At 45.0% G+C, this 12718-nt stretch overlaps 1 protein-coding gene across 2 annotated transcripts in view; it reads left to right on the forward strand.

Moving 5' to 3' along the window:
* The first annotated feature begins 5013 nt into the window (after positions 1 to 5013).
* Positions 5014 to 12718, forward strand: part of RUNX1T1 (RUNX1 partner transcriptional co-repressor 1) — a 108172-nt gene continuing 100467 nt past the window's right edge. The window contains exon 1 of one of the 2 annotated variants that reach the window (XM_072327720.1): positions 5014 to 5509. In XM_072327720.1, coding sequence (XP_072183821.1) covers positions 5482 to 5509 — 28 coding nt within the window. In that variant the 5' untranslated portion in view covers positions 5014 to 5481. The remainder of the gene's footprint in view (positions 5510 to 12718) is intronic. The other variant, XM_072327719.1, reaches the window with a different exon arrangement.

The raw sequence follows: 12718 nt of genomic DNA on the forward strand, positions 1-12718 counted from the left end.
TGATGTGAATATCAACAACAGCTATGGGGGAACAGTTTCAGTTACATCATGCTGAGGCCACAATATTAATAGAGTTCCTGGCTTGACCACTTTGGTTTTATTTGCAGCCAGAGACATAGAGATCTGCTGCCCCAAAAGAGAACTTGAACTCATGTCATGAGACCTGTGCAAGCCAGGTCTCATCCCCAGCACTTTTAGGGTATGGTCAGCTGCAGCCAGCAGGGAAACACAGCTACATTCCCAACTGAGCTCATGTGTAAGTGGAATAACGCACTGTCAACGTGTCAATGGAAAAGATAAGAGAGCCATGTTGCTCCCCTTTCACACACCAAATGTCACTGAACTATTTACAGCAAGGGGCTGCATATACATAAAGGGGAAAACCTGAGTGAGTTCATACATCTTGAGTCCACTACTTTAGGCCACGTTGTCCATTGGAGCTCCCCTCTCTGTCCCACAGACACAAGCAGCCCTGCCTGCAGCTCTGCTTTGGGGAACTTCTCTGGTGTTTAGGTAAACAGCTTTGTGGCTGCATGTTTTTTTTTTTCCTGGCTGCTAACAGGAGGTGACTGTTTATTGCAGGTGGCAGACCAGCAGGTGGGAAGTCAGGGGGCGTGCATGGGGCAGTGGCACCGGGAAGGCTGGGAGCCCTGTGCCAGGCGGGCACTTCATGCAGCTCTTATTGCTTCCTGGAACCTCAGCAGCAAGATTTTTCCTGCTCTTTGACACGGGTGGAAACCAAATTTATTCTTTCCAGTTTGTTGGGTTTGGGGTTTGTTGGAGAAGGTCAGAGCCTAGATTGCTCATTTTGGTTTCAGTAAAGAGAAAAACAAAAGAAAACAAATCTCGGCACTAAAAATAAATATTTTTTTTTTATTTAAAAATGCATTTAATATTAAATATTAATGTAATAAATATTTAACTTAAATTTATTTGTATAAATAAATCATATACAGCAGATTAGGGCAAGGCAAGCTTTCTGCTTCTTAGAAAAAGAAAGTTTTCAAAACACTTCTCCTTTCTCGTTTTGGTGGATATCGCTATATTTAACTGATAGAATCTGTCCTTCTGTAAAGACTTGTGTTTTCAGTAAGAAGCCATATTTGGCTGAAAATGAGTGACAGCTGTGACAAAGCTGGCATTCCAGCAAATGGCCATCAATAGGTACATTTTGTCTACGTGAACTTCCCCCAAATAACCCAGCTCTCCTTTTTCTGTCACAGCGCATATATACACATGCAAAGCGCATCAGGATGCTGTGACAGTAAAGGGTTTTTTGGAGTCCTGACAATGCCAAAGGAAGGCAAAGAGGAATGCAAGAGGTGCCCCTAGCACAGAATTTAATTAAGGCATTCCCCGTATAAATATACATGAAGCAGGGCTAAAACTTATCACATCGGACAAGGAGATGTCAAAATGCACATCAGTGAAGCCTGTAACATCCTGAAGGTAGATAGCCCTTTTCTTTCCATTTGGAAGGAACTTAACACATTTTCATTCCAACCAAAAGCAGAGGGTAAACAATAGCAAGAAGGGAGACGACAAGCAGGTGATGTGCCAGCTCTTGCAGCATGTACATCACCTAGTGGACATGATCTGCATACTGAAGGGTGGAGATCTGTCCTGCCACAGCGTACTTTCTGCTCCCTTTATCAAGAACTTGTCCTGATACACAGGGTCCAGGTGGCCTTCAGCCTGCACTCAGCCAAGCCGTGATGGATTTTGCAGACAGAATATGTGTACCATCAACATGCATTGTGCAGCAGCCACCTTTGGAGTGTGCCACCTGCAAAGGGTGTGCAACCAGGAGGGGATGGAAACCGAGCATGGCCCGTGCTAACATATAAAAACCACTTATAAACTACAGGGGAAATTGGGAAAACATGGATAAGTTCATAAGTTAAAGCTATCAAATATCCAGCTTAACTGTTTAGTTTTATATGAACGTTTACTGTGCCTCCGTCAAAATAAGTGCTGGTGAAATAAGCACTGTGGCAGTCACAGTGCCAAGACCCAGCCCAGCCCCAGCCCAAATCAACAGGGAGATCCTCACATGCTTCCTGCAGGATACAGATTGGTTTTTGGTAATGGAAGTCATCTCAATGGAAAGACATCACCTCAAAACAGGCACAGACTTGGAGCCTGTAGATTTTGAGCAGAGAACTGCTGGAGCAGATTCCAGATGGGGACATGTGACACCTGGAGCTGCAAGGCAATGACAATTAGGAGGGACATACCTGCTTCTATTTTTAAATGGCACTGAGGTGAATTGACATAGAAATTCCGTTCCAAGAATGTCAGTACAGATGACTGCCCGTAATATAATTATTTGCAGCAAAAAGCAAGCTACATTTCAGCTTGGAACATTTGATCTGTCTATGTACAATCATAATACAGTCAGTTTTGGACAGCATTGCAGGATATTTCTGACTCCCATGTGCAACTCTGCTTCCACCAGCCTTCCTCTCACACCATATCACACAGTGATACACGGTGTAAATCCTTCACATGTCAAATCAGACATGGCAGCTACAGTCTGCAGGAAAAATCTGCGGGGTGTAAAGTTACCAAGTATTTGTGAGGTCTGCTGTGAGCCTGAGCTTTTTTCTTCCTGAAACATGAATTCTTCTTTCAAAGAACATGTTTATTTTTCCTTTTGCACTAAAACATACCTACTTTCTCCAGGAAATAAATAGAGAAAAACATGTGGGTAAGAGAAGTGTGCAATAAGCCAGGCTTCACTCATCTGCTAGAGAATATAATGACAGTATTTGGTGGTTATGATCTTTTATGACTTAGGAATCATGTCAACGTATTCTCCCTATGTGATGGGGGAGAATAGTCACTGTGTGAGGGTCTGCACCTACTGCTCTGTGAGGCAGGGCAGGCATTCTGAAAGGTGACTTCTGTACTGTTCTCTTTACAGAAAGAGAAAACAGGAGATGTTAACTTCATTCAGTTTGTAAGTGGATGTTTAATGGCTAATAGCTTCTCATGGTTCTTAAATGATGCTCCCTCCCTCTTTTGATAAGATTATGCCAGATCTTTCAAACAAAAGGTACAAGCCAGAGGTAACTGCTCTGGTGAGTTTTATGTTGTTGTTCTAAGCTGAGTTTTCAGACTCAGCTTCTGGTCCTCGACACTTCAGCACAACATGCTCTGTGTCCTTTGACAATTCTTACTCGCTTTTCAGCTCTCCATACAACAACGTGGATGAAACTATCGCTCCACACAGATTTCCAGGCTCAACCAAAGTCTCTGGGTCTGCAGCAGACAAAGGAAGTACTGGAAATTTGCTGGTTTTAGATCATTTTTAAAACGCTTTTTAAAAATTGGCCAATAATTTTGGTCTCAAAATGGACCTCTGTAAAGCAGATAGCTTTTAAATTAGAAATCAATGCCCGGCTTGTGGCTTCCCACCAGTTGTGTAAATTGAAATCACTGCAGAACAAAACATGTCCTGATGTAATTGCTCCATTGAGCTGAATTCACTTCCAGGTAAACTTGACCTCTTACTATGCCATGCCAATCTGCTCATTAAAGCCCTATGTACCTAAATATCTGTAAGAGAGATAGACTGAACCAAATCCTAAAGCATATTCTAAACGTATTTTCAAAACCAACCAAATTTTCAAAGCCTGGCACAGGGGCAGATAAATGATGCTCATAAATGCCCTTTCCAGAAATGTGTATGCGCCTGTTGTGAGCACATGGAAAGCTCCTTTCCATTCAGTACATCTATTTCAGTGCCTAAAATCAGGCACTTGCAAGTTTGCAAGAGCAGGCCCATAGCACGTGTGTGTGTGCATACAGTGATAAACAATGCCGGCTGATGAGAAGTTCTGCTACACACTAGCGCTTTTAGTTAACATTTGCCATTAAAAAACAACAACAACAACAAAAAGCCCTTAGCTAAATGCCCAGACAGCTCTGAGAGCTCCAATCATCAGTCTGAAACCCAGCAAAGACACATTTTTTTCCTCACTCTATGAAGTCGATGTGGTTTTTTTTTCATGGACGTGCCTTCTTTGTGTAGCATCAACATGACAGCAGAAGTAGCGCTTCACCGTAGGTTGCATCACTGACAATGACATTCTCCGAGAAACGTGGAAGGGAATGACTGATGAATTGGAAAATGTATGGATGCCTCCTGAAACGATTAGGGAACGAAGCGTGGAGCAAATGGTGACACACTCCTATTAATTGTAGCTGATAGTAATTAATTTCCACTGCAGTCGCGATCGTGTTTCTGCTTTTGGAAGAATCCAGAATCCCCTTCCAGGAAAGTGTGAAATTGCATCTGGGTTCTGCAAGCCATGAAAGATGCACATTTCATTAAAAAAAAGGGAAAAAAGAAAAAAAAAAAAAAAAAGGAAAAAAAAAAGAGAAAAATTAAAAAAAAGAAAGGAAAAAAAAAGAAAGAAAAAAAAGAGAGGGAGGCCTTCCTCAATACTGTACTTTATAAAGAACGAAATACAAAGGGAAAAAGAAAATGATAATTGTTTTCTCTAAGGCTATTATCTAATGCGAAAGCAAACAGTCTGACTGGAAATCAGCTAACAGAAGGGGATTAGAGAGTAGATCTGAGAGTGGCTTGATTTCTAGCACTGCTGTCTCTTCACACAGTGATGAGACACAGGCAGAGCAGCCAGGAGCTCTCCAGATGGCCAGGGAAAGTGTTTGTCTTGGGTTACTGCAGGGCAGTCTGGACTCTTAAAGCCGGGGAGGCATCATTAGGGAGCAAGTTAGATGTCCACCCGGTAAAAGCGAGCAAGGGAAAGAAAGAGCAGGCGGGCTGCCCGAGAGGGACCGCGCTCGCCTATTGTTAACATCTACTTGACCCCCACTAACCCCCTCACGACACAGATGTCTCCTACCTCTATCACCTCCCACTGCTTTAAGCCCTCCCCCCCTGCACCTGGGTAGCGGGGCCGGGCCGGCTGCCGGCAGTATGCTGCCTGCCTCGCGAGGTGTCTGCTAGCGGGGAGCCGGGCGGAGCGGGGCGCGGAGCGGAGAGCGGCGGAACGGAGTGCGGAGCGACGCGGCACAGCACAGCGCGGCCCGGCGATGCGTCGGCTGCACGGGGACAGGCACAGCCCCCGCCACTGACAGCGGCCGCTCCCTGCGCTCCGCATCACGTCTGGCTGCGGCGAGGAGAAGGAGCTGGGCATTCGCTATCTCGGCTTGGAGACTTTATTTTTGCTTCTCGTCCTTTCCCTTGGAACCGGGAGGCTCCTCTCTCGAGCTGATCCTCCTTTAAAAAAAAAAAAAGAGAGAGAGAGGAGGAGGGGGAAAGGAGCAGCTGGAGTTTCTCCTCAGCTCGTTTTGACTTTTGTGGACGTGGATCATCTGGACTGGGAAGGGAAGCCGCGCCGCGCTGCTCTCCCCGCTCCCACCCCCGCGCCCCTCCAGCAGCCTGGGCTGCCGGCGCTCCCCCGAGCAGGACGGGAACTTTTATTTGCAGCTCGCAGCCCGTGGCGAATGGTGGGAATCTCCGGTCCTCTGCAGTGTGAGTACGAGCGCGGGGCCGCGGCGCGGGGGTGCGGGCCCTTCTTTTCTCTTTCCCCCTCTCCTTCTCGCTGGGGCTCCGCGGCTGGAACTAACCCGGGGCTGCGGCCGTGCCCGGGTGCATGCAGCTCCTCCACCGCTGTCCCCGCTCACCGGCTCGGCCCCGGATCTCTCAAAAGCCCAGGACCCGAAGCACCCAGTTTATGTAGAAAGCAGCCCTCCGAAGCGTAGGGTTTCTGTCTCCATTTAGGACTCGATTAGTTGTTTTTGGTTTTTATCTTCCTTTTTTTTTTTTCCTGCCCTCTTGCCAGATCCCAGACCTTGCCAATGTGAAGTGGAGTGCCTGAAATATTTCTGGTGGGATTTTGTTGTTGTTCCGTTACAATCATCGGATTATGTAGCACTGGCAACACCACTTCAGGCTATTTTGCGAGAAATATTTCAGGCTGTGCACATCGTCTTCCATTGTACCGAGGTTTCGTATCTCGCTCCCTGAAACGAGAGGGCAGCGTTAGGGAGTGCGTTTCTCAAACTGCAGTAGGATGTGATCGTGTCACCTCGCCGACCTGAACCAGGGAGATCGGTTCCATACGTTAGCGAAGCACCACGATACGGGAGGCTGAGGGATGAAAACCACAAGCCAGTCCGTGCAAACGAGCGTTACACTTTGGGCCACTTTGAGTCCTTTTGTTAGTGTCAAAGTTGGAAGATGGGGCGAAAATCGGACACGGGGGAAGAAAGCACTCGAGGGCCTCACTGGGCACCCCCAGCACGTGAATTCTGTTAAATTCTGTGCCCAGAAATAATCAGTGTTGTCCCTGCTCTCTGCTCCCCTAAACGTTAGAGAGAAACTGAAAGTAACTCATGGACGCAGCTCTGGGATCGCACGCAGCAGAGCTGAGGGGTCGCTCCCTGGGGTGCGGGAGGGCGAAGGCATGCGGCCCCACCGTCCTTATAGCCGTCCGGTCTCCCCCTCAGCCGTCGGTCCCAGAGCGGCTGCGGGCTTCTAAGTCGGGAGGAGCCGGATTTTGGAGGCTTCTGGGTGCGGGTTACATCCCCAGCTTGTTCATCGCTGCGGTGCGGGCTGCGATCCTCTGAGCCCCAGGTAGCTATCCTGCCTTACGGAGCAGTCTAAGTTTGGCACTACCCGGAGCAGCAGGGCTGGAGCTCGCTTGATCTGGCGGTGCCAAGCCGCGCGGCTCCGCAGGACGCCGGTGACGGGCTTAGGGTGTTAGAAATGGGGAGAAGAGAGGGGTGTACCTCCTAAAAGCAGCCTGCGTGCACGGCTGTGGGTGTACAGCGAGTGCCAAACGCCTGGCTGTGGGCATACCCTCGTGTAACTGAAGGATGCCTTCTGAGTCTCGGTATGTAACAGCCGAGGGGGCTGCTCCAGCGAATATACGTATGCTTAATGTAACTCTGACCCCTTTAACTTTTAACATCGCTTCCCCTAATTAATCTGTTCAGGCCCCAGACTTAAATGGCTGTCCGCAGCTGCTGCAAATTGATTTATCCCCTGATGGTGGTCCGACTTGCTGACCAAAGCAGGATTTTTTTTTTTCTCCCTACCCATTTTTGGTCTGCTAATCTGTTTTGACTTATTTTCTCCTTCAAGCAATACTCGCATGCTTTTTGAAGGACTCAGAAAATATTTTCTTTTGACATGTAGCTAGAAACATAATTATTGTATTTGTAAACACAATATGTTAAGGCTAAGGGTGATTATAATTTATTTAATTATACCCCCATCGCCTCACATTTCCTCTGTTTCTGCATCCTGACGGATGCAATGGGAAGTTTAAATGAGTAACTTTGTTAAGCGCAGTTTGAGGCAAGATGTGAGAGATGCTTTTAGATTAGAGTTCTGTTGTGCAGGTCTTCTGCTCTGCTTTTCTCTGAGCAGTTTGAGTGAAGCTGGGTGGTGAGAGGACTGAAACTGATTTCTGATGGCTGTTAAAGCTGATGCTTGACCTTTCCATGGGAAGTCTGAAAACCTCATGCCGTTTATTCTGGGCTGATTTCCTTAGGAAATCCAATACGAGTAGGGAACTTCCTTCAGCCTGGCTGAATGCTAGGAAAGTTTCCGTCTTGTTTATACGGTTTGGCTTTAGCATGAGGCATGTTTCTGGGGCTCCCCATCAATAGAAATAATACTAGGAAAAAGATCTAAGCATGGCATGTTCCTAACGGTTCAGTATATGGAAACACAAAGTTGGCAAAGGCTTCATTAGTTGTGAGACGAGCTGCAGACTCCCTGTCAAAGCTTTCAGTGAAGAAGTAGTGCTGTGTTTGGGAACTGACAACTTTCTGAAGGTTAGTTTTACCAGATCTGAACCTGGTGGTAGAATTGCTACCTTCAGTTCCTGCATCTTTTTTTCCTTTCCATCATGGAAAACTCAAATCACGCAACAGTGCAAAGGAAAGCCCAGTCCCCACCATGAGCCAGCACCCCAAATCTTGGTGACGCTGAGCTGAAGCCAGGCTGGGTGTGAGGGAGGTGGTGGGACTCAGCGAGCTGTTCTGGGGCCGGTGGGAGCGGGCCGGAGGAGACAAGAACCATTCTGTTTGTAATGGAATGCAGACAGCAGCGTTAGGTCACTGCTTCCTGGCAACTGCTGCACGAGTTGTTTTCCTTCAAAGGCTTTGAGCTTTTAAATAGTTTCCAAAATCTTTTCAAGTAAAACATTGCCTTCTACCATTTCTGACCACCTTAACGTTAACTCATTTCTTGCCTAAATAATGGACCAGTAAAACATCACACGGAGTCTCATCTGTATACACTTAACACTCTGTATGCCTGCGTGCACGTGGAGTTCTGTGCCAGAAGTATTGTTTATAGAATAAAGGGGAGAAAAACAGCTCCACCTGGAGTGCTGGCCAGTGGCTAGTCAGCTCAGGACGTTCTTCCCTGTCAAATCCTGTTTCTCACTTCTCTGAAATGAACTTCAGCTGACAGGCGTTGAATGCGGAGCTCGCTCCATTGAGGTACTGTGCAGCCTGCAAGCCCCTCATCGCAGGCACTTGGGGTGAAATAGGCATCTGCGGTATTTGCATTGGGGGTGATGGGAGAAAGGGCTTGCAATTGTCATTTCCATCTTTGAAATCCACTTGCCACAGTCCATTACTGTTAAATCTTTAGCTAATTGAATAAGGATATTAGTATATTGCTGTTGCATGAGCTTCAGATTTGTTAGGCTTTGGGGGAGACCTTGGTCTTTGTTCTGTAGCAACTTAAGTTGTCATGCAGAGATCAAGAAGCCTCATCAACTGAAATGAAACGTGAACTTGGTGTTGTGAAGAGGTTATTTCTCATGGTCTGGCTGGAAAACCGCAGAAAGAAATTATTTTAAATCAGAATAAATTAAAAACCTTGGATCCGTTTAGCTAGTAGCAGCCTGCTCTTTTTCATACAGCCTTTCATAGCAACCTAGAATATTTATAAGAGTTTAAACTGACACTGAATTTAGCATAAGGACCGAGAGTAAATTCTTAAAATATTGGCTTCCAGATTTCATTTTCTTCACCTTCTTTCACATTAAGTATCTAAAAAAAAAGTTAGTTTAAAAACTGGAGTTTCAATGTGAAAGGTCTTGTTTCTCTACAGTAAATGTTACTTTTCTAAGAACCGCCTCAAAATTGCCGTTATTTTCTTCTTGTTTACTATAAACCTGATTAGCTTAATATATGGTAGCATAAATACATCAGGAAGTACTATACTGTGTGGTTTTGTGGGTAAAGAAAAACGATCAGCAGATGTAAGATCGAAGTCAAAATATCCTGCCCTTCAAAAGGCTTTTTATTTCCCTTCAAAATAATTTCATCTGAAAGACACTGACTTCCATCTTCATCTGTTTTTTTTCCCCCTGCCATTGATATGGAAGTTTCCAAATATCGTTTAGAGAACAGTGGACGTTTTATTAAAGTAAACATTAGTTCAGTATAATGGAGGTAATTGTAAGTGATAAGAGCAGAGCAGGTTATCTGTGTGTTGTTTAAACAGAAGGAGCTATTTTGCACCATTTCCAGTAGCCATCTGTAGAGGAGAAGGGTTTGCACCTGTCTGTCCACACTAATTATAGATTAGGTCCAAAGAAATGAAATTCGAGTAGGCTTTCTCTTAATGAAATCCATAGTGATTTTATTGTAAATGTGTTTTGTGTACAGACGGTGATGGTTGGGCTGTGAGTAAAATAAATTGCTGTATGGCTGTCATGTACCTGAGGTTGTAAAGCAGGATACTGCTGCATTAACAAAGGTGCTGAATAAAAACACGCTGCTCCATTTATGTCCCAGGCTTCAGTTGTAGATTTGGTTTAGCCGAAAGGGTTCACTTCAAGCACAGTCTTTCAGGGGTATATTTCAGGGTCGACTTCTCAGTTACCATCATTTTCATGTCAATATGCTGGCACATAGGTGGTCCTGTGGCTGAAATATATGGGGTAGGGACATGGTTTCACGTGCATGTTGAGTGTATCAGAAATACTTTGCTCCAGTTTAATATTGTATTGCTAAAATAAAGTGGAAAGAGTGGGAAATGCCTTCTGCAGTAAAAGGTCACATGAATTTCTACCACATCTGTTTATAGTAATTATGAACATAATTAACATAAGAATTACAAGTGAAGTAATGACAAGCTGAGCTATGAGATATTGTGCCATAATGGTCATATGTTGGAATTCTCACATTATAACACACTAGAATTCACATATTCAATGCAAGAAAGAAAATGTTAGATTTTTATCTATTTTAATGCTTCAAAACTTATCTGCCTGGGGCAGATGGACTTTACGCTTTATAGGAAGGTAACCCATGATTAAGAGAGAGTCAGTTGAAATTAAGATTTCTAGCCTGCAGCTTGGACTTTGAGACAGCTGTGCTTATGGAACGCCACTTCTGTTACACATTTGTAGTCTGATAGTATTTATTTTATTACCACACATTGCTTTATTTTTAAACGTGAGTGTTTTTGCAGCAAACTGTTTACATTAGAAAGGATCCTGGAGTAGCTTTTCTTTAGAGAATTGTGACTGGAGTAGTAAAACTGCCTGGTTGGATGGCCAGCACAGATATAGGATGTGCATTTTGGCTCTGGCAGATGAGAATCTGATGGGTCCTAAATTAGCTCATTGCATATTATATACATACATCTCAAGGAAAAAAAAAAATCCCTTACATCTTAAGAACAAATAGAACTGTTAGTATACAATATTTTGAAAGAACATATACATAGAGAAAGCTCTGTGGTACCTTCCAGGCTGAATTAATTTAAGTCACTTTTCTTTGGAAATGCATAGGGCATTCGATTAAGTGTGAGGGTTAGGGTTTCTCATGAGTTGACTAACTCCTGTAATGTGACCTGTCTGATTACCTCTAAATATGGTTGTCACACAACTGACAACTGGAGGAAGTTGTGCAAAAAGTGGCCCTTCGGTTGGGTAAAAATACTGGCTGAGGTATGCGCATAGTAAATTTGACATGTAAAACGTCAGTTTACCTTTAATGGAAAATTAAATTCCTGATAAGAAAATTTGCCAAATTGCTGTCTTTCTAATGCTAAATACATAGAGTGGTTTATGAAGAATACAAAAAAATTATCTTGTGCTATGTCTCAGCGATACCAAGAGGTTTTCACATTATTGGATTAGTGGAGGATTTGTGACAGACCCCTTTTTATCTGACATTCATTGCAGTGACATGATTTTCACACACACGCCCTTCCCCCACTTAGGTTCTGCTTTTCACATTGTATTATGTGTCAAATTCCCTTTATTTCTTTTCTTGTGGAAAAACTGCTATCTTGGCCGAGTGATTTGGGAAGGGGTTCAGTGCTGAACAATGCTTGTTTCACTCCAGCGTGCTGTCATTGTCCTCATCCCAGCCATCGCGTTGCTTCTCTACAGACGTGTGAGGGAGACACATTCCCTTAAGAGATAAATGCTGGTTCCTAGGGAGGAACATTTGAAAAGTACAGAGTGAATTGAGCAACCAGCAGTCTTTGTGCAGGGTTGCTTTTGGCTGGCTCTGCCCTCAGCTGCAGGCTGGGCTTTGCAGGCTTTGCTTTCTTCCCAGTACCTCACGATAAGTTTTGATGAATCCTGTTAGTATGAACTGAGCACTTGTTTTCTTGATATCTGAAGTGCTGGGTGGAGGGCCTGCTCTGTTTTTATTGTTCCATCTCTGGTGGATGATGTTGACCTGTAGCCAGGCATACTTGCTGTGTGGCATTGGAGCGCTTGGCTGTGGCAAGGCTGAGCTGTGGCTTATCCTGGCTGCTTGGTCAATGCAAGGCTGAGCGTCTCGGTGCTCGTGATAGGACACATCCTTTGACTGGATCCTAGGCTGAAGGAGATCATTTTCTTGGTGGGGATGGAGGTGACCTCAGGGGCTCAGTGCTGCATTCTGAAAAGGTGCTTGTCCTAGGGCTGTAGGAGGGCAGCAGGGCCAACTGCCAGCCTGAAGAGAGGGGGAAAGGAGCTGGAGAACCCACTGTCACTTCACCTCAGCCCACTATGCCTCCCACTCCATCTGAGCTACATAGCCCCCGCCCTGCAGGATAAGCTGTGTTGTGTGTGTGCTGGGTGTGCACAAAGGCCACACCGCCTGCTGCCCACCTCCCTCCCACTGCCAGAAAGTGATGTGTGGGGAACCTCCGCCCGCGGTGAGGCCCATCGATTGGATTGTTCCCCCCTTCTTTTCTTCTGGATGCAGATAGCGGGTGGTTTTTCAGTTCTGTCCAGATTACAGCGACTCAAAGTGTGTGCATGCACGTTCTTCTAACAAATGGCTTCATCAGCAATTATTTCTTAAAGAAACATTCAGCAATTACCTTTAAAATACATCCAAGAAGCCTGAAATACCGCCGTTTTGCTTTGTCAAGTGTTTGCACAGATAGATATATAGCTATGATGCAGTAACTAAAAGCCTAATTAAAATTTGTTTAAAGCCAGGGGGGCATGTATTCTTGTTGACAGCAGCAGATCGATAGGGTAAGACAATAGAGCCCCATTATTTTACTTCCATTGACTGAACATATTGACATTTCGGGTTTGCGATTGCCTCAGTGAGCATGATGAAACACTGAAATTCACAAACCAACTGTCTGGAGTGGCACATATATTACTGTATGTCATTTCTGCCTTCAGGTTACCTTATCACTGAAGCAGAATGGTAATGGATGGCAGCAGAGCACTTCAGAGGGGTTAGGGCTCCA

The sequence above is a fragment of the Excalfactoria chinensis genome, chromosome 2 (assembly GCF_039878825.1).
Source record: "Excalfactoria chinensis isolate bCotChi1 chromosome 2, bCotChi1.hap2, whole genome shotgun sequence".
NCBI classification, from domain to species: Eukaryota; Metazoa; Chordata; class Aves; order Galliformes; family Phasianidae; genus Excalfactoria; species Excalfactoria chinensis.